At 38.3% G+C, this 25,689-nt stretch overlaps 1 protein-coding gene across 1 annotated transcript in view; it reads left to right on the top strand.

Annotated features, from left to right (window-relative positions):
* LRP1B (LDL receptor related protein 1B) overlaps positions 1 to 25,689 on the top strand; it is a 1,255,163-nt gene that overhangs the window by 1,032,963 nt on the left and 196,511 nt on the right. The window contains exons 59-60 of the mRNA XM_054044441.1: positions 7,628 to 7,809; positions 13,745 to 13,944. Coding sequence (XP_053900416.1) covers positions 7,628 to 7,809; positions 13,745 to 13,944 — 382 coding nt within the window. The remainder of the gene's footprint in view (positions 1 to 7,627; positions 7,810 to 13,744; positions 13,945 to 25,689) is intronic.

Below are 25,689 nucleotides of genomic sequence, written 5' to 3' on the forward strand. Positions count from 1 at the left end.
AATACAAAAAAAGTGTCTAGATTTATTTGACTGCAAAATTTATTCTTCAATGAGTTTCCATTTTAGGATTTCAAACTATTGGACCCTACTGGCTTGTTATAAGTTTATGAACTATGACAAGTTGTTTGTTTTTGTGGACAAACTACCTCCAAAGAAGAGAGAGGATTTGTCAACTTTAATTTCAAAGAGAGGACTAATCATGAAAACATCTAGCCAAGAGTCTCTTGAAGTGATTGACTCCACTTTTAGATTTATAGCCACTTTGGTAGTCATGTGAAGGGCATTCTGGGTTTAAACGTCTGGGTTTCCACATGAAGTTCAGTCAGTGGCTGATGAACTACCTTTTGAGAGCCTGGACCTTTTTAGCTTGAAAACTGATGATGTCTTTCACATCTGAAGGAATCATAGGCCACATTGTGATCTGTAGCGGGGTGGTTACCCGCTCCTGCCCTGAGGGGATTAAAACAGCCCTGGAGGAGGGCTGTGGAAGGGCAAGATGCCTGGGCTGATTGGGAGGAAACAGGCTCAGCTGGGGCCACACCCCAATCAGGGCCCAGCTGGCCCTATAAAGGCTTGAGCCAGGAGCTCAAGCACACGGTCTCTCTCTGTGTTCAGAGAGAGAGAAGGGCCTGGCTGCAGGGAGCTTTACCAGACACCTAGATTGGGAGGAGGGCTGGGGAAGGGCCAGAGGAGCTGGGAGCTCCAGCCTAGGAAAGCCTCAGGCTGCAGGCCTGGCAAGGCCTAGTAGGTGTAGGGTTGCAGGGGGCAGCCCATGGGTAGGCAGAGGCAGCAGGTCCGAACCCCTTTGCCTGTGATTAGTGGCTGATACTGCAGTCTGCCCTAGTGAATGGGGCTAGATGGAGACTGGGCAGTAGCCAAAACTGAGGTGAAGTGGGAATAGTGGGTGGGGGTTCCCCAGGGAGGGGAGACCCTAAGACTGAGGGGTTACTGCCAGGGGGCAGCACCCCAGGTACAAAGGCACCGGGGTCCTGGGAGGGACATGGGGCCACAGGTAAGGCAGATCACCAGCCTGCAGGGGGTGCTCCGGACGCTGGAAGAGCTAATTCCCAGAAGTAACCAGCAGGAGTGAGTCTGCACACTGCTACACGATCTCTTAAAGTATTCATACCTGGCCCTAAAGAAAACAGAGTAGGCTTCATACTTATTCAAGACAGAGATCTACATTGGGTTCAAAGAGTTGCAGAGCCTCCAAGAAAGAGGCATCAAGAAAGAAGAGACCTTCTGCCTCAGCATCCTTTACACATCAGACTACATTGGCTGTGAAACAACCATTTTGGTGGGTATGTCAAAAGTAGCAATATCATTTTTCAGGACCCAGACCCTGGCATCCGTTCCTTCAGAAATTAAGTAAACTTCTTCCAAGAATGTATGGGCTTCAATTACATCAGACTGCTAGATATTAGAAATAGAATCAGTCATGTTCACAGAGCCTGTGTTGCAGTCCTTCCTCGTATGCAGAGTCAATCAGTTCAAATCATGACAGACAACACAGTTGTCATGTTCTATATAAATAGGCAGTGAAGGGCAATATCATTCCTGTTGTGTCAGGAGGTAATTCGTATATGGAATTGGTGTATCCATCATCAGCTATCCTTCACTATGATTCACTAAGAGAACATCTTAGCTGAAAAGATAAGCTTGCTTCTTTTGTCTACTGTGAATGGGAAGTAAAGGACTCTGTCATACAGAATATCTTTAAGGAATTGGATTACCCATCAATAAACCTCTTTGTAACAGACAAAATCAGCATGTTGGAACTTCTACTCGGGGAGACCTAGGATCTCTTTCAGATGCATTTGTAACTTCCTGGTCAATAAGTCTCCTCTATATGTACCCTGTAATTCCCTTAATCGCCAGAGTGCTAAGAAAGATCAGGCAGGATGTGGCCTTGGTCATCTTAATTGCTAGTACCCACCAAAGACATTTCTGGTACCTGGAGTTGATTCTGCTGTCAGTTCACCCCGCAAGGGCCTTACTTCTTCTATTAGCCTTATTAATGCAAGACCAGGGCAGAATACTTCAATCTCTCAACCTCACCCGGCTACTGGATGTTGTTCTTAGAGCCATTGTGTCATAACTATAAAGGGAAGGGTAACAACTCTCCTGTGTACAGTGCCATAAAATCCCTCCTGGCTAGAGACTCCAAAATCCTTTTACCTGTAAAGGGTTAAGAAGCTCAGGTAACCTGGCTGACACCTGATCCAAAGGACCAATAAGGGGACAAGATACTTTCAAATCTGGGGGGGGGCGGAAAGGCTTTTGTTTGTGCTCTTTGTTTTGGTTGTTGTTCGCTCTTGGGACTGAGAGGGACCAGACATCAATCCAGGTTCTCCAAATCTTTCTAAACAAGTCTCTCATATTTCAAACTTGTAAGTAAACAGCCAGGCAAGGCGTGTTAGTTTTTACTTTGTTTTCTCAACTTGTAAATGTACCTTTTACAAAATACAAATAATGGAGATATCCCATCTCCTAGAACTGGAAGGGACCTTGAAAGGTCATCAAGTCCAGCCCCCTGCCTTCACTAGCAGGACCAAGTACTGATTTTGCCCCAGATTCCCAAGTGGCCCCCTCAAGGATTGAACTCACAACCCTGGGTTTAGCAGGCCAATGCTCAAACCACTGAGCTATCCCTCCCCCCTCTTTTACTAGAGTGTTTATCTTTGTTTGCTATACTTTGAACCTGAGGCTAGAGGGAGGTCCTATGAGTTCTTTAAGTTTGATTACCCTGTAAAGTTATTTTCCATACTGATTTTACAGAGATGATTTTTACCTTTTTCTTTAATTAAAAGCCTTCTTTTTAAGAACCTGATTGATTTTTCCTTGTTTTTAGATCCAAGGGGGTTGGATCCGTATTCACCAGGAGCTGGTGAAAGGAAGGAGGGGGGATGGTTAATTTCTCCTTGTTTTAAGATCCAAGGGGTTTGGATCTGTATTCACCAGGGAATTGGTGAAGAGTTTCTCAAGGCTTCCCAGGGAAGAGAATCCACTTGGGAATGGTGGCAGCGGACCAGATCTAAACTGGTAGTTAAGCTTAGAAGTTTTCATGCAGGCCCCCACATTTGTACCCTGAAGTTCAAAGTGGGGAAGCAGCCTTGACACATTGTGTTCCACAAATGTTCAAAATATATTCATTAGTGGCATCTTTTCCACATGAACAAAGACATTTCAATTCCTGTGATACCCAAATCCCTATTATTTTAGATTATTTATTTTTCTCTGAAGAATGCATGGTTGTCCATTCGTTCTGTTAGGATTCACTTAGCTGCTAACTGTGCACATCATACATCATCTAGCCATCAGAAGATGTTCTATTTTTTAACACCCTCATGTAACTGATTTTTTGAGGGGACTTACTAGTCTGTCCACATTAAGGAGCCACCTCCCCATGGGACCTCATTGTACTTCTGTCTGTACTTCTTTTGAACCTATAGCAACCTGTTCCTTGCTGCATCACTTGATGCTTTTTGATCACAGTCATGTCAGCCAGAAGAATTGGAGAACATCAAGCACTCATGGCTGACCTACCTTATTCAATTTTCCATTCAGATAAAATATCTCTCAGATCCATTCCATCCAAAGGTGGTCATGGACTTCCATTTGGATGAAATGATACATGTACCTATTTTATTTGCCTTTTATTTGCAAAGAACTAAACCTTTCTGAACTTTCCCAGGATTGTTTATAGCAATTGCTGAGAGAATGAAGGGTGCCCAATTTCAACCTTAAAACTATCTAAATAGATTTTGTGTTGTATTAAGGCCCATTATGATATAGCTAGTCTAGAACCCCCAGATCAGATTATGGCTCATTCTACTAGGGCTCGGACAGATAGTGCAGCACCCATGTGAAATATTCCAGTTATAAACATCTGTAAGGTAGCCATTTGGAGGTGTTCATACTTTAATGAAACAGTATTCCATCATGGAAGCATTGATATCAGATATTCTTTTTGGCAGAGCTGTATACAGTCTCTCTTTAGGTAGGCTTTTAGCACTCACTTCCTTAGATCAGATAATTGCTTCTGAGTTACCAAGAGTGGAATGAATCTAGATCAATTGATAAAATTATCAACAAACACTGGAAGAAAGAAAAATTACTTACCTGTATCCTGTTTGTGTATGTGTGTGTGTGTGTGTATATATATATATTCCATGACTTGTCTGCCTTCCACTTGGGTGGGGAATCCTACATTTTTGACAGGGTTACTGGCCTAGTGGATGGGGGTAAGCTCTAGGTGTGATATACCTTGAGTTTAGTAAGGCTTTTGACAAAGTCTCACATGATATTCTCACAAGCAAACTAGGGAAATGTGATCTAGATGAAATTACGATATGGTGGGTGCATAACTGATTTAAAAATCATGCTCAAAGAGTTATCAGTGGTGCACTGTTGAGGAAGTATATAGTGAGGTCCCAAAGGGGTCTGTCCTCAGTCCAGTACTATTCAATATTTTCATTAGCAACTTGGATAATGAAGTAGAGAGTATGCCTATACAATTTACAGGTGACATGATGCTAGGAAGAAGTGCAAGCACTTTGGAGGACAGCTTAAAATTTAAAATTATCTTGGCAAATTAGAGAATTGGTCTGAAATCAACAAGATGAAATTCAATGAAGGCATGTGCAAAGTACTATATTTGGGAAGGGAAAATTAAATACAAAGCTACAGGTAGGGTGACCAGATGTCCCGATTTTATAGGGACAGTCCCAATTTTGGGGGTCCTTTTCTTATATAGGCTCTCCCACCCCATCTCGATTTTTCACACTTGCTGTCTAGTCACCCTAGCTACAGGTGGTAGTAGTGCTGAAAAGGATCTGGGGGTTAAAGTGAATCATAAATAGAATATAAGTCAACAATGTAAAACAGCTGCAATAAAGGCTAATATTCTGCAGTGTATTAACAGGAATGTCATGTGTAAGACAGGAATTAATTGCGTGCTTTACTCAGCACTGGTGAGGCTTCAGTTGGAGTATTGTATCCAATTCTGAGTGTCACAGTTCAGGAAAGATGTGGACAAACTGAAGAGAGTCCAGAGGAGAGTACAAGAATGATAAAAGATTTAGAATATCTGACCAAGAGGAAAGGTTAAAAAAACCTGTGCACGTATAGTCTTGAGAAAAGAAGACTGAGGGGGGACCTGAAAACCGTCTTTAAATACACTACGGGCTGTTATAAAGAGAATGATGGTCAATTGTTCTCCATGTCCACTGAAGGGAGGACAAGTATTTTTCAACTGAATCTGTAACAAGGGAATTTAAGTTAGATATTTGGAATAACTTCCTAATTATGAGGATGTTTAAGCACTGGGATAGGCTTCCAACACACGTTGTGGAATCCATGTCATTGGAGATTTTTAAGAACAGGTTAGACAAACACCTATCAGGGATCATTTAGGTTTACTTGATCCAAGCCTACGGACTAGACTAGATGATCTCTCGAGGTCCCTTCCAGCCCTACATTTCTGTGATTCTCTGACATTTGGATTCTGTGGAAGAGAAGGAACTGTGGAAGAGAAGGCAGTTAGGCCTCGCTGTTCTCTATTCCCTTGATAAAGAGTACAAGAGCACTCAGGGCAAATGTGCACCATAACTGGAATATCTATATACAGTCAATGTGAACTCCATTTACTGTACAGGTGAGTAACTTTTCAAAGACGCAGGTTTAAACATAAAAGGATATAAACTTTTATATATTACGAGAGATTCAAATGAAAATTGTTTTCTTGAAATGAAAAAAAACCCCTCTAAAATCAAAGATATTGATGTAAAATTTACATTTCTTTTTTAGATTTTTATAAAAATATCACATACATATATCTCAGTGTCTGAAATAACTGTGAAGGAGCAATTTCAAAACCCTTTTAGAGCAAGGGCCAATAGAAAAAAGAATCCAATTATTTGGGTTGCTGTTTTCAGCTAGGGTGACTAAATCACTGTAAATTGTAAGACGGTTTCTAGAACCATCCAGTTTTCATAAAATTGTTGAATGCCCCTGTGTAAAGGTTTGGAAGGTTGTGAACGATAAGGTTGGGAATGTTCAGGCATTAGGAAATTAAAATGTTCCTTCCCTTTGTCCATATGAATAAAATCCGCTGTCCAAAACAAGATTTAAGATTTAAAGTGATCTTGTCAAGTAATAAAGATCTTAATATTTTTTATTTGTAGTGTTGTTGTAGCCATGTTGGGCCCAGTATATAAGAGAGAGACAATGTAGGTAATATTTTTTATTGGACCAACTTCTGTTGGTGAAAGAGACAAGCGCTCTGTGGAATCCTCAATCTTGTCTCTTTCACCAATAACATTTGGCCTAAGAAAAGATATTACCTCACCCACCTTGTGTCTCCTAATATTTGTTGAACATATCCATAGTAATGGTTGAAGCAGATTATCTTGCAGCCTACATCTACAGTTAAAGTTGGAAAAGTCTTTAATTGCCACAAATGTTATATACAATTAAAAAGTCTACTATGTGCTTCAGATTTGCATGTTGATTTTAGATTCTGATGCAGATGCAAAATCATTTACAAGTGCAAGAAGACCTTTTAAAAAAATCCGGTGATGAAGAGATTTGTAGTCCAAATATGTTTTAGATATAGCATCCAAAGAATCACATCTTTTGAGATCAACCCATCACTAGTCCATAAACTATTTTACTGGGATACTCAATTACTTCTGCCCTCAAAATTCCTTCCTGATAATTTGCATATAATCCAGCAGGCCTAATTTACTAAAAAGCTTCAAACTCCTAATTTCAGCCAATTACATTATTTGGGAACTGCCTGATATTGCAAAGCACCTTACTTACCATTAGGGCATTTCCACCTCTTTGCAAAAAGTGTGTACTTTTATACATGCATGCCTTGAAGTATTGGCATCACTGTCACAATGAAGAGGGATATGTCCCACTGTACTCTTGATGGGGGGAAAAGGGACATTGCCAAGAAACAGCCATCCTGAGAATGGAAAATCCTTGCCTTTTCAGTGTTCCATAATGATAGGAAATTTAAAAAAAACAAGTTTATTCTAAAAGGAAAATTTTTTGTGTGACGAGGAAGATTTCAACAAAACAAAACAAAACGTACCTCCAAAAACTAAATTAAAAAAATGCCAGAATACAATCAAGTGGTGTTCCTGGTTCAGTCTGCAATTTCTGTTTGGGATTCCCCATTCTCCCCCTGTGACAGAAATTACATTCCATCATCTTTGTTAAATAAATCTACTTCTTAAGAAATATCAGACTTTTTTATTATTGTGTCACTTTTTTCCACAGAGCTTCACTGTGGATCCTGTATTCTTCTCTTAAACATTTTGAAACATACACAAATCAGTTTGGTTGTTAATTTTTTTCTAAGTATTTAATTGATTAACTTGGGGGTTCTCAAACTGGGGGTCAGGCCCCTCAGGGGGTCATGAGGTTATTATATGCGGGGTCGCAATCTGTCAGCCATCACCGCAAACCCTGCTTTGCCACCCGCATTTATAATGTTGTTAAATATATTAAAAGTGTTTTTAATTTATAAGGGGGGGTCGCACTCAGAGGCTTGCCATGTGAAAGGGGTCACCAGTACAAAAGTTTGTATTAACTTTGTGCATCTTAATTCCTCTAGGTAGTACATAACACAGCTGTTCCCAATGCACTAGCTGTTGACTGGATTGGAAAGAACCTCTATTGGTCTGATGCAGAGAAAAGGATTATCGAAGTATCAAAACTCAATGGCTTATATCCCACTGTTCTTGTGAAAAAAAGGGTGAAGTTTCCTAGAGATCTATCTTTAGATCCTCAAGCTGGGTATGGAACAATAGTTTAATATACAATCAGAACTAGATAATGAATTATCATTAAAGTCCTCAAATATATTTTTTTCCCCAGCGCAAACCTATCACTATCTAGTTTTTTCTTATTAGGTTTATTGTATATCATCAAGCTAAAATACACAAAAGATGTTAATTATGTCTTCATATGTTATAAAAAGCAATAGTCAGGGAGATTAATGCAGGTTATAGAAAAAATTATTTTTGTTGTGTCATAACACATCTTGATACAAGATAATTTGTGTGGTATTTCTGTGGATCATATGGTATTTGTGTCATGTTAAATATGAAATATTAAGCATGGTCACATTTTTATTTAAGGTATCCACTGCAGTGAGTTATATGCTAGCTACTCTTTTCTACATTTGCTGTTATCCAAATTAATAGTGGGCAGTGAAATGCCACGTGTCTTTAAAAAACACTCTTCAGATTTCTTCTGCATACTAGTGCAAGGATGAAAAATGTTTAATAATGTTCCTGACTTAAATAGTTTTTGCCATTATTTTAATATGTACAATATGGTGAATTTTTTTAATACAAACAGTAGTAGTTGACCTGAGTTGGCCTTTGGTGGCATTCAAAAATGGCACTTCTCGGGGTTCACTATTAGTTTCTCTATAATTTTAGCTCTCATGGAACTTGTACAAACAAAAAGAGTTTGTAAACAGATCCAGTGCTGCCTTGCTTGAACCTACAGAAGAGTCAGATCAAAACAATAGTTCAGAAAAGTAGGAACTGCCGTATCATTTAAATAACTTGTTATCCTGAAGCATACAGATAACAATTTACATGTCAACATTGTTAAATATTTCATTGCATGTACATTCATCTACATTAGGTTTCTACATGCAGTTTGAATATCACCATTATTGTTTTCTTCCCAATCTAAATCTTTACTGAACCAGAGTCATAGGAATAATGGGCACTGACTAACTCACAGCTAGAGAGTTGTTTTTTTAAAAGTGCACTGTTGTGCAAACCTCTGTATTCTAACTGACTACTGTCTGTCAGAAATCACTGACCATTTGAGAATTGATATACACCCAGATATCTTTGTAGTGGGCAAAATTACCGATTAAACATCAATGAAGTAAATAATTTTGCTCACAATAAACAGAACTTCATCAGATATTTAGTTGTAAGCTTTCCAGTGCTGAGGCTTTATTGTCATACCTATCTATAAAGCACCAACTCATTGCTGGCAATAACTAGTAGTAGTAGTAATAATAATAATAATTAATTAATAACTTCCCACTTTTCCCAGCTAATAGCAAAAGAAAATTTTAATTTCTAAGTGAGACATTGCAATGTACCAACAACTTGCTGGTGCTTCCTGTTTATGAGGTGATAACTGTAACTTCACAACATTTACCGCCTGGGTTTATTTAGCTTGGTGTACAGTTGTTGCCTCATAAACAGAAAGCACACTCAAGTCACCAATAAATATATGTATAAACAATGGCCACTAACAGATCAGTGTTAATATGGTTGAAAAAGTCATAAAAAGTCTGTTTGCTTGTTTCCCATAGTACAGTTTCAGCTCTTAAAATGGATGTTTACAGTATAGATCATTTTTAACAGGAATATCACTTAGGGTTATTTGATAAAAATAATGGCATGAAGTAACTGAACCCCTCTTCAGATAAATAAAATTTGCAAGTAGCATTGACTGCTTCATCTGAAATCATGGAATAAAGAAAGCTTGCTTTGTTTCCTTTTCAGATGTGAATTAAATATGTAATGCTCACTTTATCGTGGAGTATTAAGACATTTTTGCTTAAGAAGAATAAATAAAAATCTCATAGTGTCTTAGTGGAAATAAATTAATTATTCTTTTCTGTCTTTATTTCTTAAGGCTTCAATACTCTCAGATGCCACTGACATAAGAAAGCTAATGGGGTGGGGGCTATCAATCAGGTGATCCTGTAAATACTGGGGCTTTTGTGTCTCAACACCGCTCCATTGGGTTCCCTTTTCCTTACATATATATATATATATGTTCCACTCTATATGCATCCGAAGAAGTGGGCAGTAGCCCACAAAAGCTTATGCTCTAATAAATTCCAAACACATAGAACTGATTGACGGGGAAAAAAACAAGAAAAAACATATTCCCCAATTTCCCCCCCTGAAAATCTGAGATATTCTAGTAAGCTTTTTGGCTGATTTAAAAATTAGGAAGAAATTTTGTGAAAATAGACTGCAATATTAATTAAGGTTTTCCCTAATGTAAAATTTGAAAAACGTCACCCAGCTCTACTCATGGAGAGCTCTCTCCTTAATTATGCCAGATCAAACCTAGATACAACTGAGGAGGGGAATAAGGTAAAAAATATTTTATTGGGGTGCAAGCAAAACTGTTTTCCTTGGAATTGGGAATACCAGGGGCCAAATTGGCCTCGAGCACAAGTTAATAATACCTGAGAGTTGCTCTGTCATGCACTGGCTTGTAAAGGTCACCTAGGAGACATTCCACCAATGAGGATCACAGGTGCACAGGGCACTCTTGCTGTTGCCCCCAAAATACCTCTTCCTCAGGGCTGCACAAAGGTTTTTGGTGCCTGTGGCAAAATCTGACACTGAAGCCCCCATTTTACCAGATTTTCTCAGTTTACTAGTAGAACAGTGGTGTTTGTTTTATTTCCCCCCTAACTGATATTCATGCAAATTAAGGTTGGGCTACAAGAATCTAGCTGGGTTATTCTTCCTCTCAAACATCATTACCTGTATTAAATATTCTGCAGACCAAATTCCGTTATCAATTTAATCTATACAGCCTCATTGTGTACAAATTCTGGTCTCAGTTACTCATGCATTGGTCTTTAAAATCTGCTCTGAGTTACACTAGTGTAATCTGGAATAACTTCATTACTGGATTTAATTACTGGTGCTACAGAATGAAGAATTTGCCCTTTTGTCTTCAAATGATGTCTTTTCTCTGTTAAACCTGGGTAATCTCAGTAGACTTCTGTGGGAATACAGGGGCAACTGAGAGCATAAAGTGGCCTCCAGAATACCAGTGATGATACAAGAGAGGGAAATAAGTCATCTTGGTAACATTTTCAAAAAAGAACCTAAATGATTTAGGAGCCTAAGAGCGTGTCTACATGGTAGGGTAATGCACCTTACCAGGGTGTAATGTCTGAAGTGGACTAAAGTGTTACACATTAATTTGTCTGTGTAGACCTTGCTGTTGTGTACTAAAGGTTCCCTAGCATGTATTCATTAAAACCCATTAGGGAAGCCTCAGTGCGCGTGAGTGAGCTTTAGAAATTACACCCCCATAGTGTGCATTGCTGCTGTGTAGACAAGCCATTAGTTTCATCGACATTCCATGAGATGATGATATGTCTACACTTCGATCTGGGGGTGTGATTACCAACTTGAGGAAATGTACTCACTCTGGCTCTCGTTGAGCTATCATGATAAAGTGAAGCTGCAGTACAGTGTGTGGGGCTGGACACCTTGAGTATGTGCCAGTCTGAGACCATAGGCCTGTACTTGAGGCGGCTGACTCTTCCTGCCATTTGCACTGCTGCTGCAGCTATGCTCTATTTTTAGAGCACTAGCTCAATCAGAGCAAGTGTGGGTATGTCTCTTCGAGCTGGGAATCATCCCCCACCCCAGCTTGAAGCGTAGACATATCCTTACTCTCCTGAGGATTAGAGTGATAAAGAAATTTGGGCGCTCTCTCTGGCCCAATGTTTCTTTCATTTTCCACAGTGAAACAGGTTCATCCTGGGTCCAGAGAGAGCGAGAGAGCAAGCAGAAGAATGAATTTGTAGCCTGTTGGTTAGAGCGCTCCCCTGGGACGTGGAAGACTCACTTTCTCTGCTCTAATGACTTCTTAAAATTATTTATCAACAGTGGAACAGATTCAATAGGAGACCCTTTGGAAACCCCACATCAGAATATCCCATAGCCCAGTGGCTAGGGCTCTCACCTGGGAATGTCAGAGCCAAGTTCAGAATCGTAAATGCTTAGGGAACTTTTATTGCAAAAATTCAGGCACTGAAAGAGTTTAGGTGCAGCTGAGTGGCGGTTTTCTGAATTTCATGTTTTCTGAATCCCACTGGGGCCTGATTCTGGGATTTAGGCACCTAAAGTGTCAAACACCTAAGTCCTTTAGTGAATCTTGCTTTGGGTGCTGAAGTGCAAAAATGTGGAAATGAAAAAGAATTATACATTTAGTAAATTTACTCTGAAAATCACTGAAGACCAGTAAATACAGAATCCCATGCCTGTTTCACAGTCCCTCTTCAAAGTCAAACCAGACATTTACATCTCTATTTGTTTGGTGCTGGGTTTTCAGCATTGATTTCTTGTGATGTTTTAAGAAGGTTGTGCTGTAAAACCAAACTGTTTAATCATATGGAAATCAAAAATACAAATCAATATATGGAAAGTAACTTTGATTATGTGCAAAAGAGATAGCACATAGGAAGAGAGAGACTACACTAGGTTTGGTGCTGTGTGATCTATTTATATCCACAGATGAGACAATAGAAAAAAGAATTATAAACATAGTTCATCTTGTGGGAATGGACGAGAACACTTATCCTTGTATAGAGAGGATGTTTTTGTCTGTGTGTGAAAGAGAAGTGGAGGAGGAGGAATTTACATCACAACTTGTCTAACTTCTAATTAGAGAAGGAAGAAGGGGATTCTCTGTGTGTCTCTCTTTCACATGCCAACAAAAAAGGGCTCTGAGCAAGGATAGCTTTTCTCATCCATCCCAACAAGCTTAGTTATGCTTGTAGCTCATTTTTTTCCTGTAATTTAATGATAATGTGCTCCACTAATTTCCTAGCAGGCAATGTTCCCATAAATTTCACTTGTGACCATGTGTATCACTACCCACAACATGCTTACTTCCCAAAAGCCTTGGGGACAAAATACCTGAGCCCATTTCAGTCTCTTATGGAAGAGCCAACCCTACCCAAGTTAATATAGGAGTATTAATACTAACAGATGAGCCAGATAAACTGAAATAATCAACCTTTCCTGCTTTCCCCCAAATCATTCTTAGATAATGACCCATCTAATAATCCAGATGTAAAGGTCAGGTGTTTGCTGCCTACAGAAGAGAAGTACAGCTATATATGCCATGAGGTTGAAATAAGTAAACAATACAATAGACCCCCTGTACTCAAGTCCCCATTTCAGAGTCACAATCTTATAACTACATTTTTTTCTAACCTCTATGTGGGTCAATAGCTCATGAAAGATAAATTATATTAGTACGCCAACAAAACATCTCCTTACAAATATTTTTAAATGTAACACATGCCAGGCATCTTAGCTGAGTATTCGCAATCAACTGAAAAAGAAAGGAAAAACAAAATCCCCACCCAATGCGATATTCCCTCATTCTCAGCCAATTTAGAAACATACATTCCTCCATCAATACTCTCACCTCTTTTAATCTTGGCAAGTGTGCCATCTGTGAAATTAGTGTACAAAATATAAAAAATTGGCATGGTAATACAGTATTATAATATTTTACCTACCTGAAATTCTTTTAACAATAACATTATTGCAGGACCTGAGATTTTAGCTTAGTAAAATCATGATGATACTTCAGAATTTAAGGGTGGCAATCCTAAATCAATCTAGACATATATATCCCATTTTGAGCTTTTCCATTAATGGTTTAAGTACAGATGCAAAACTGCATCAATATCTCTAACATGGCGACTCATACACCTAAATGCTATACTTCAAGCTATGAAGTTGTAAAATTTTCTTCAAAAAAAACCCCTCTCAAATTAGCTAATTTGGAGCATGAAAGCACTACAGAATAATTCCTGGATAGTACTTAAAACCAACCAAAAAAAAATTAAAACATTAGCTGCTATGTGTTAGTGCCTTTCCAGCTGTAAATAAAACAGTTATTGATTTTGTCTTCCTAGATATTTGTACTGGATTGATTGCTGTGAGTATCCTCACATTGGCCGTGTTGGTATGGATGGCACCAATCAAACTGTTGTCATAGAAACACAGATCTCCAGACCTATGGCTCTTACAATAGATTATGTCAACAGTAGACTCTACTGGGCTGATGAAAATCATATTGAGTTTGCTGACATGGATGGATTTCATAGACATAAAGGTTGGTCAAACAGGTGTAAAACATTCAATTTTTGGCATTTCTTATTTTTAATTAAAGGTGTGTTATATTAATTGGGAAAAAACGTTTGTATTCTAAATGTGAAGAATATTGTGCATTGCAAGATGACAAAGCTACATATTTTGCTTTTTTGTAAGTATTTTAAGAACCAGAATGAGAATTTGTTTGCATCATTAAACAGAATACTAAAGGACACTTCCTGATAAGAAAACAGCATTCTTCCCCCTTCTGTATTAACCAAATTTAGACAAGATCAAAGAGGTACATTTCTATTTCTGTATTTCTTCATTATTTCCTCTGTTTTTGCCAACACATATATTTTGCTAGACTACTCCTCAGGAACACTGAATTTGTTGTAGATGTTGGCTGCCAACATGAATCCTGCAGGGCAAAATCCCTACTCCTGCCAATCTTCTGTATTTCTTCCAGGGCTTATAAAAGCCTCTTTGGCATTCTTTTAATACATGCAAATGTGCAGCAATTCATATCTGTGAAAAATGCCTTTTATCAAAAGAAAGCAAAAATTCTAAATAGGGACTGAGTTTTCTTAATAGTCCAAATACATTATTCAGTAGTAAGATTTTTTTTCTTGGTTGGATTAAGCAGTAGTTTTTTAATGTGTTCTATTTATTAGCATAGAAATGTTACCCTCAAAGCTGCTGTTGTCACAAATGGTTTGCTGCCTTTTGGTATACATAATTACATAGCCTCTAGGAAGAAAATTATTAAGGAGAGGCAGTATTTTTCCATTGTTAAAGATAACATTTAGTTTCTATAATAAAGCCTGATTCTGCCCGAACTTTACTCTAAAATCTTCAAACATGAAATACTGGCTTAAAAAAAGTGATAGGTTAGCTCTAGAGCTCAGTATGACAGACTGAATGTGTCTATTAATAAAGTAATATTTAATAACAGAGAGTTGAGGGGTGAAAATAAGCTTTAGCAAAACTCCACCCAGTCAGGTAAAACTACTTTCCTCAATGAGTAATGGATATGGACAATCAGAAAGTACTCTACTTGCCAGGCACAACTAGGAGTCACTGAACAACATTCTTTTGGATATAGGTTGTTAAGCTTTTGAGAGGCAGCTATCAAAGACGGTTGAATCCTCTAGTAGCCATGTGTCCGGCCTTGCCTTGGCAAAGCCTTAGAGAAAGCAATAAGTGTAAAACTCCGTTGTATGTATAGGTAACTGGGGAAACCTAGATGATGGGAGATGGCTCCTGGAAGTGGCTACCCTAGATGATGGGAGATGGGTTCAGATAGGCCATACCCAAAATGGGAAGTAGAGGGGAGGGAAAACTTAGAAGATTGCAAAGGGAGGGCTCTCTCTCTCCCCCTTGGAAAGTGTAGAGGTTAGAAGTCTGACACTAGGGTCAGAGCATAAAAGTACTTTTTGGAACATTCAAGCATTTCTTTCCTTTCTGTAACTTAAACTTAGATTGCCTTATCTAGTTTATCTTATGTAAAGTGTAAATTTAGGTATGTTACGCAAACCATTTATTTTTCTCTTTTTATCCATTTTCTCTCTGTGTTTCTAAATCTGCGGTTGTGTGTGCGGAAAGTTCACCCCAACGAGAAAAGGCACCCGTTATCCTCGAAAGAGGGACAGGAGACAAAAGAGGTTTTGGAACATAACCCCTGCAGTTTTATCTTGGTTAATAAGGCACGGGCAAAAGGGGCCTGTGCTACATGACCAATGTTGCATAGGCTGTGGGGGTCAAAGACCCAAGGAGATGCCAGCAGGACCAAGGAAGAGATGAGAGTTGGTGGTGGGATCAAGTAACACTGAGAGTAGAATTTTTTTTTTCCAAAATTAAAGAAAATAGAAGATTTTTGCACTCTGGTGAGCATGTCCATATTTAGGTTGTCCTAATTCAATAATCTCTTCATCTTCTTTTGTCACTTTATAGTGAAAAAAATGATGATGAGGAGAAAGATAAAACTTAGGAAATGAGATCAAGCACAGAGGGTCAAAGATTAGTTCATTAAATTCTTACTTTAAAATTTGTATTAACATTTTAAATAAAATTGTCAAGATAGCACACCATCTCTTATAGACTTTAAATGAGAAGCCAGATGATTGCTAGAGATGTTTGTTTTTATTTTAAAAAACGAATAAGTCTGTAGCTTAGTGGAGTTTTATAGCTCTTTATGAAGATAGGCCTCAAAGTGTAAATAAATCATGTGGGGTGCTTGTCAGTGGTAATTAGAGTGTTTCCATCAGAATTTAGATTAATCATACTTGATATTTATAAATTAGGAGATATTTAAAAAGAGATGTTCACCAATGAACAAAAATCTTCTGGGTTTTGTTTGTTTGTTTGTTTGTTTGTTTTTGCAAGGTTCTGTCCTGAGAAAGGAAAGTGCAGAGAATAAAAATTAAGTTTAATGACTTTAGTTGAGGAGGGGAATGCCTCCCTGATTAATTGCCTATCCAGTCCCTTCTAGCATGCTCCCCTGCTACTTCTGGCAGACCTTCCTAAAGGACACACCTCTTTATGACTACCTCACATCTCCAAGAGGTCTGGGAGATGGGCTGGAAATAAGATGGATCTTGGAAAGTCCATTGTTGAAGAGAGTATTAGATGCAGAACTGAGGGTTGCAAAGACGTGCAGAAGGGGAACATGGGCCAAACACAGCAAGGCCAGTAGAGAAGGGAAGTATGGGACTGAGAGCACTTCATCCTTCTAGCAGATGTCAAATGAATTGGTAGGTTTCACACTCACCAGTCCTCCCAACATGGCTAAATTGCCATGATGGAAGGCTTACAGCACTGCTTTGGTGTGTTGAAGATAAAGCCTCCCCAAGCTTGTGGAAGGGAGTAAGTTGGCCTCCAAAGCACATGCATAGATTTGGGGGTATTGGTGTTATCCTACAAGCATCATAGAGTTTGTCTGAGAATCCAGAATTCCTAATACCTACAGAGGGGTTGGAAAGGATCAAGTGAGAGAGCTACCTAAGGTTTCTTGGGAGATTATGAACCCTAGTGAACACTCACTCATATTCATGTTCTAAGGTCCACATGAGTTGAGTTCCCTATCTGTGGATCATAGGAGATCTGCAGAAAAGAGAGAGAGAGGAATATCCCTAAAGTGCTATCTGCAAAATTATTTTACTCTCACCATTCTCACTGAGCTTTTCCTGCAGAACTCAAGTCTCTGGGAAAGATTCCCCTTTCTTGAGTACCTTCCACATCTCTTGAGGATGTTGGAAAATGCATATAAGAAAGTTTTCTGAAACTAATGGGGGGTATGGCTTTTGGTGGACTATACTCTTATAACACTGAACAGTTAACTGTGATTTATACTTTTCTGTGTAAAGATCTAAGAACTCAAAACTGAATTTCTGCTAAACAAATTATGATTTTATAATTCAAGGGGTAGTGAGGTTTTGTAAATCCCTGATTTGTTTATTTTTCATTGGATACCCAAAGAGTTGGTGAATTTGTTCTTTTATTATTTTCCTTTAGCAACTTAATTTAAAAATTAGAAAATAGTTAATTGAATTTTAAAATTGGAAATTAGTAGAAAACTTTAATTCAGTAAATATTAATGTGTGTTTTCTAATTCCACTTTCATGAGACAAGATAGAAAAGTGGGGTCTTTTTTGCGGGGGTGGGAGGGTTCTCTCACACAGAGAAGGAATCCTCTAGTCTGGGATCTAGCTAGTGGATTAAATGGTGCCCACAGAGGTCAGAGAAGGAACCGAAACTGCTTTGGCACCCAGCCTGTTCCTTCTAAGTAAACTTTGGAACTGTTTTATCACCATAGCACACAGTCTTTCAGCAGCTTTTCTCGTGGCCGACCCATGGGTTTTCACAACAATTCTCCCACATTATCACTTCTTCAGCCATTCCTATTCATTTCCTCTCTTTCTGATGGCAATCCAAATATAGAACTGTGCCATGGGATGTAGGGAAGGCAGCCTCTCTAGTGCTCAGGGCTGGATTAAGGAAAAGGCACTGTAGGTCTGTGACTAGGGCCCCAGCTCCTAGAATGACTAGATTCCACTAGAATCTAAGCTTTCATTTAAAAAGAAAAAAAATGTGAGATTTTAGGCCTCATGGTTATGAATAAAAGCTTCTAAATGTGTACTATCATATACAATGTAGTAATAATTGCCTGAGTCTGCAGACAGCCTGAAACAACAGGTGTGAACTCACCCATGCCTTTTAGTGTTAATTTCAAAACTTGTTGTTGCATGGGGCCCTACCAGCACCACCTTAGCAGAAGATATAGTGTGCAGCAGACCCAGTCAGTGCAATACTGCGTGGACCTTCGCTGTCACCCCACATTGCCAGTGAAAGAAGAAAGACCTTTTCTTTACACCCTTGCTACTCCCAAGAGGAAGAGTGCTCCATACTGCTGCTGCCTCTTCCCCTCTGGGGTGGGAGGGTTCCCTCAGCATCACCATGGTGTGGGCTCAGGGCCACAGGCATACCCTGTGGTGTGATATTCTTAGAGCTCTGGCTTACTTTAATCCATCCCTGGCTGCTTTTGACTGACAGAATTTGAATCTTGTGAGCTTGGTCTTTAAGCCCAGTTTACTCTTCTTTTAAACTTCTAGCCATGGGTTGTAACAACTTTCCAACAGGTAAAACACTGTCATCTCTCTTGCAGATCTTAGAAACTGTCTAGGAGAGGGGAATGTCTGCTGCTTTCCTCTCCTGCAGAGTTCCTGATCTTTGCAGGTGAGAAATATCAGTGACTGCCCCCTCTTGTGTACATTATGGTTGGTAGGAGAGAAGTTGTAGTGAGAATTTTGACACTCCACGTACGCTAGGGATCTTGGAGAGCTTAGGAGAACTTCATGTCAATGGAGGCAATACTAACTTTACACAGCTACTTAAAGTTTAATGGTTGATTATATAAGCTATATTAGAGTGTAGCAAATGTAAAGCTGTAGCACTCCCAAGTTTTATGCATATTAAATCATTGAGCATTCATTAGAGCATTAATCTGGCTAAGCACTAAGACAGTTTATTTATACCAGCTTTAAATATTTAGGAATTTAGCAAAGTAATCATTTGGGTTCCCGTTCCCTTGGCCACCTAGCTATGTCAAACAGGTCTTCCGAATCTTTAGGCCTAAAACTCTCTTATTTCTGAGCAGGGGATGAAATATTAAATTTAAAAGGTGTTCATAGTTTAGTTCCTGTAATTTCAAAACTGCTAATTATAGAAGCTTGTAATTACAGGAAGAAATATTCTGGGTTTGTTTTTATTACCTCAGTTTTACATCAGTATAATGCCAGCAATCCATTGAATTTCACTGGTGACTTTTACATCTATCAGAGTTCAAATTCTGGTCCTCTTGTCCCTGCTAAACTTAAGCACAAGCATTTGCAGATGAAAATCTTACTTTATGGGAAAAGTTAGGGAAGTATGAAAATAGGGTTTATAATGGCAACCCGGGCACAACCATAGTTACAAAATTGTAACAAATTCCTCCATAACATATTGTGTCTGTCTCTCTCTGCGTGTAAGAGCTATCTAGATCAATCAACCAATTATTATAGGGACAGCTGGTAAAGTGGCATATAGATGAAGTTGCCCAACGGGGAGGGGGGAAGAGATGGGGATAGGAACCAGGGTGGGAATAGATAAGAGCAAAGGGGGCTGAGCAGTTACATACACAGAAGGAGAGGGAGATAGAAGTCAGGGTAATGGCTGGATAGAAGCTGGGTGAGGGTGGTTGAGGAAGACAGGAGCAGGGTTGGATAGGAGAGAGGAGGGGACAGGAGCTGGGGAATGAGGCAAGATAGAAGAGAGAGAGAGAATAGCTTGGGGAACAAGGACAGAAGGATCCTGGGGCATGCTTATCTACAGATCCTGGACTTGAATCCAGGAGTTCTGAGTACCTATGTTCCTTGGCTGTCAGCAAATAGCAAAAACCAATTGACAAAGTATATGTCTCTTCTCCCTCACTAGTATCTTGTCCACACAGAGGATAATAACTTGCTATTGCTATCAGTTGCTCCATTAATTCTAGTGGTGGAGGTCAGTTCTGGGACTTAAACCCTACTAGTAACCTATGTTGGTGTCAGTATGATGCCTTATGAAGGATTTTGTTTTCTTTAAAATTTTTCTTTTTTAAACATCACACACAAACTACATTAAAAGAACAAAGTCAAGCATTCCAAAGTTAGGAAATGTTAGAATTAAGGTTGTCCCAACAACCTTATTTCCACCCCTTGGTACATATGTGTTAGGATAGCCTTTAATTACAGAATTGTGAACTATTCTTTTCAGCAAGAACCTGCCTGCTTCATACAGGGCACAAGATATACTATACTCTAGAAGTGAATCAAGGTTGTATAATGAATAAGACTGTTGTCTATAGGAACCTCTACCCTGTTTGTTGCAGGAGTGTAGTGAATGAGGCAGTAGATTACAGGAAAAGAAAGAGTGGTCTGTTTGTTAAGTAAGTTGAATGCCACCATGTATAACTGGATCATTGCCTCTGCCATGGAGTTCCTTTGATGCTAGACAAGTCACTTACACTAAAATGTTCACAGGTGGCCAATAACTGCATGTTTCTCATTTTCTGGCTATCTAACATGAGACACCTGGTGCCAGATTGGAAGAAGTGCTGAGCACTCACAACTACAGCTGAAGTCAGTAGTAACTGAGCTTTGAATATATAAAGTGCTATAAAAAGCCCAGTTAAATGTTTCAAGTTGTGTGCCAAAATCCAGTGGACACTTTTGACAGTTTTGGCCTTAACTTTCTGTGTTTAGTTCCCCACTTGTAAAATGAGGACCTTGTAATGTCTCAAGGGTGTTGTGAAGATAACTTCATTAATGTTTATTAAGCAATCGGAAATGAATGCACAAAAGGAATTAGGTGCCCAAGTCCCAGTTTTAGGAGCTTAATTCCCAGTTTTGGGACCACTGCAATGCACAAAGCTTGGACTGAAGCCTGTAGGTGCCTAAACTCATTCAGTGCCTCTGGTTTTGCAGTAAAAGGTACCTGTGTTTCTACATCTGTGCTTGCACACTGCTGCCTCCCTCCCCACTCATCTCCCCCCCTAAGTCCCAGAGTGATTCACAAACCAGGTGAAGACAAGTTGCATGTGGGGCATGACCTGATAGGAATAGTCTGAGCATGCTTACTGGATTGGGCCCCTCATGCGAATTCATACAGAACAGGCGAGAGAGAAACAACTTCCCTCATAACAGTACTCACTTGGGATGTGGGAGACCTCCAATTTAAGTCCTTCCTATACCTGAGGAGAGTAGGGATTTGAACAGTGCCAAAGGCCTATCATTAATTTATTCTTTTTTAGTGCAAGGTTTGGATGATGTGTGTTAAATAATGCCAGAGGAGAGACCACATATTGAATAAGGAGAGTGAAAAGAAATACTGAATAACCCATTTACTCAATAAGGCAGGTTCCTATGGAAAAAGTAGAAAGAAAGAAATGTAGATCTGGAAATTACTTCAGGATGTCATCTAGTCCACCCTCCAACCCCCAACACAGAGGTAGGATTAGAGATACCTAGACCAGCCCTGACAGTTATTTGTCTAATCTGTATTTTAAAACCTCCAATGATGGGGATTCCACAACCTCCCTTATAGTTAGAAAGGTTTTAGTAATATAGAACCTAAATACCATATGGATAGATATAGATATATAGATATAGCATGGGATCATGTAACTATAGAATCTATCATAATGCATACACAAACAGGGTCTGGATAAAGTTATATGTTCTAGCATTTCCTAACTTATGAGTGCTTGACTTTGAAACCTTAATGTTATTTTAGCATAGTTTCTTTAATTTTATATATACTCACTCACATATTTTCCATACAGTTAAAACTAGTTGAAATCTGCTGCATAGACTCTTTTTTAAAGTTATGTAGGAATTATACTAAATTGTTATTGGGTATCATATCCGTTATGATCAGATGCCTAGGTTAATAGTTTAGGTCACGCTTAATGGGGCTATTGTGGCTTCAGAATACTCAACCAACAATTACTCCTCCTCCCAAGCTAATTTGCATGCTGCAATCTTATTACTTTAATTGAGTTACTGTCAAGGCTATATAAATGTGTCAAATGTTCAAACTGGTACATTACATGACCAACACTAGTCACTCTTAAAAGTTACATAGCTGTATGCTAACTAATTAAGGGCCAGATTCACCATTATATTCCAATTGGTTTCTGCTGATTCAGGCTATTTTGTTCTTCACTGGCACAGTACTTGAATATGGCCTTAAAAATTACTTTAAAAAAAATGATATGAACTATCTTCAGTCCATTAAAGATAGCATTCTTTTGTACCGTTTTCATGCATAATTTTTTTAATAATTCTAAAGCGAAACAAGAAATTCCCATATATACACATACTTATTTAGGAATCAAGGTTTCAGTTACTGGGATTAAACAATTTGTTATGCTCATTAAGCAGGATTTGGGTTTTTTATTTTTAAGATAAGATTTTAAATTTAGTAAAAGTAATATAGATTAATCTATAAAATATTTATCATTGAAAGTCTCTAACCTTACAAAATCAACAATAAAACGTTCTACAACACTCTTATAAATAAAATGTAGTTGGACTACATCAATAAGTTTTTTTTTTCTTTTTATTATTACAATCTAGCCTTTCCCCAGTATACTTTACAGCCATACACTTGGTTCATTAACATAAGTGAATGAAAATATCTATAAAAACAATTTACATTTAGTTACTTTAAATGAAATTATATATGACAATATTGAGGTTTGAAATTATCATTTTGGAAGATGAATCATCAAAAGGATTTGTTATTAAATGTCTCTTGTAGTACAAGAATTGCAGAGAAAGTCAGTGTTAGTGTTGCAGAAAGGAATATGCCATATAACAAACTGAATTCTCAAACTTTCTGTCATCAGTTTAAACTTGCTTTATGTAATAAAACCATAAATTTCACATTAACCTTATACACCAAAATACTGCTGTTTAGCAGAAACTACTCTCAAGCCATTGGTGGACATATTATTGATTTAAAATTCTACTAATTCTTTTAACAGCCATTTCTCAATATTTAAATTCCAGACAGTAATTAATTAGGATCAGACTTTATCTGTCTCTCTATTTCATCAGGGGCTTAGAAGTGTCTAGTACCAGCTCATTGTATAGGACCAATGTACGTGGGAAAGGAGGCTGCATCCCATAAGAGAGATAATAAAAAAAATGCACTTCATGTATACAGTGGGTACTCTTGGTCCCTGGGTTAGTCAGCACCATGTTGCCACTTACGCTGGGCTATACTTTATTGACACAACCTAAATCTTAATAGCTACCCAAGAGGCACATATTTTACGGTATCAGCTGTCACTAACACTGCTGTAGTTAAGGGATTTTCACATTTCCCACTATATGGAATTATGCCTCAGCCTTCAGAACAGAAATAGGTGGAACTTTTTTACAAGATCATGCCTAAGCATGTGTTTTGTTTTATTTTAAACAATTCTGTTTAAATTCCATGATATTTAATGTTATTAAATTATGTAAAATAGACACCAAAATGTTATATGGTTTTAGATAGCTTTTGCACTTATATAAATCCCCAAATAGCAAGCGATGAAAAGTTTGCAAATTTATATTACATAATATGTAGCTAAAGAATAAATATTGGAAAGATGGGGTTATTAATAGAAAGGAGGTGAGGGGAAACCTACTTCACCTTACCATTAATTTTTCATAATAGTTTTAAGTAGGCATATACACTGCATGTATGGATTACAATATGTAAATTTAACATGTAGATAAAAATTGATACACATTTGTGAGTGAAGTTCATCAGGTTCTGTGATCTGTACAGTTCAGAAAAGAATCCAAAGCTTTAAATGTGTATTCATATTTTGACCCAACTTCTGAACAAACACAAGAGTCCTCCTATCCAGGCCTGTGTAATCATTCCTCCCTCTTCAGTGTAGATTCATGCAAACCTACTTCCTTTCTCTCCTCCCAGTCTGCCAGCTATGGTTTGATCTCTCTTTCTGTTCAGTCATTTAGCCACCCTTTGCTTTCCCTCCTAGTTTGTTCAGCCCTTCTTACTGCATGCTCCACTCTGCCCACACCTTTCTTTCTTTCTTTCATTCTTTCTTTCTTTCTTTCTTTCTTTTGCTTTTCCTCAAGTGCCATTCCCCTTGCAGCATCTAGCTTTCATCCAATATTTCCGCTTTCTTGTGTAATCTGGTGCACATTGCAGTCCAGAGCATATTTCTTCTCACATTGTATGAGAATGTATTGTTTAACTATAGTTTCAGGACCCAACAGAGAAGCAGAGATGGTTGTGTAGGTCTGTAAGGAGATAAGGGTGGCTTATAAGAAAGGGAGAATTGCATGGCCATAGCTGGCAGAGAGGGAAGCTGGAAGCCACTCAATCAGAGATAGAAGTGGAGTTTGTGGTGCGGAATTGGGTCACAAGAATCTGAGTTAAAGTCTCTCTGGACTTGTCTACCCTTAAAACGCTACAGCAGCACAGCCGCATTGCTGTAGGACATCAGTGTAGACATTACCTACTTTGATGGGAGGGATTCCCCAGACAGCACTGGTAATGCACCTCCCCAAGAGGCAATAGCTAGCTTGATGGAAGAATTCTACCACCAACCTAGCTCTGTCTACACAAGGACTTATGCTGCTCAGGGGTGTGGATTTTTCATACCGAGTGATGTAGTTAAACCTAATTTTCTAGTGTAGACCAGACCTTAAATACAGCTATACTCTAAAAAGTGACTAAAATGGTATTGTGGGATTCAGTGTTCATTGCCTCTTACATCGACTATGTTCACTTTACAAATAAAAATAACTAAGATCTGAAAATCAAACTAGGTTCTTTATCAATCTGAGTTCACTAATAATAAAGATTCTGCTGATGGAACAGAGATGATAATGCTGTTGATGGTGCAGGAGCAGTAATAGAATTTAACTCACTTTCTCCTGAGTATATGAGTTGTGAACATTGATGTAAAAAGGAGGCAAACGACCAAGTTGAACTCTGAATCCTCAAAAGGAGCATATTAGTTGAGTAAGACAGTGAACGGTGTGCACAGTTGAGTAATACATCATCACTTTTCTGACCATAACAGCCCTTAAGCTAAACCAGTAGTAAACAATTGGGGTCCGTTCATTTGAGAGAAATAGTGTGGTTTGTATGAGTTCCTGTAGGAACAGAAGGTTATTCATCCCTAAGTAATAGGTTATTTGTAGTATTCAGATGCTAATATTTTAATAACCAAGAAATTAAATGTAGTAAATAAAATTGTTATGGAATGGCAGACCATAACATCTCTGAAAGAGAAATTGTCTGTCATTTCAATTTGTCTATGGATTAATTACTGGAGCCAGAGATAATAGATTTCTTTTTCTTTTTTGCTTCAGCCACCAAACTGGAAAATCTGAAAAATAGTTTGTTTGTTGAAATGACTTTTTGTTTTGTTTTTGTTTTGTTTAGCTTTGGGGTTTTTGTGTACCCTTTTTTTGTGTGTGTTTTAAAATAAATGTCAAAATGAAACATTTCATTTTTTTTGATTTTTTTTTCCATTTTGGCCAAAACTAATTAATGTTTAATTCCTATCCCTGCATTTGCTGGTCTAGATATGATGCTTCATGTTATTTAAATGTAGTTTTATATTTAAGGAAGATGTTAATCTCTTGCTAATGGATGGGTAATTGGGCATCTTTATCAAATGTCTTGAAATAAATGTTAGCTAGAAAGAGGAAGT

Source organism: Malaclemys terrapin, chromosome 11 (genome assembly GCF_027887155.1).
Source record: "Malaclemys terrapin pileata isolate rMalTer1 chromosome 11, rMalTer1.hap1, whole genome shotgun sequence".
NCBI lineage: Eukaryota > Metazoa > Chordata > Testudines > Emydidae > Malaclemys > Malaclemys terrapin.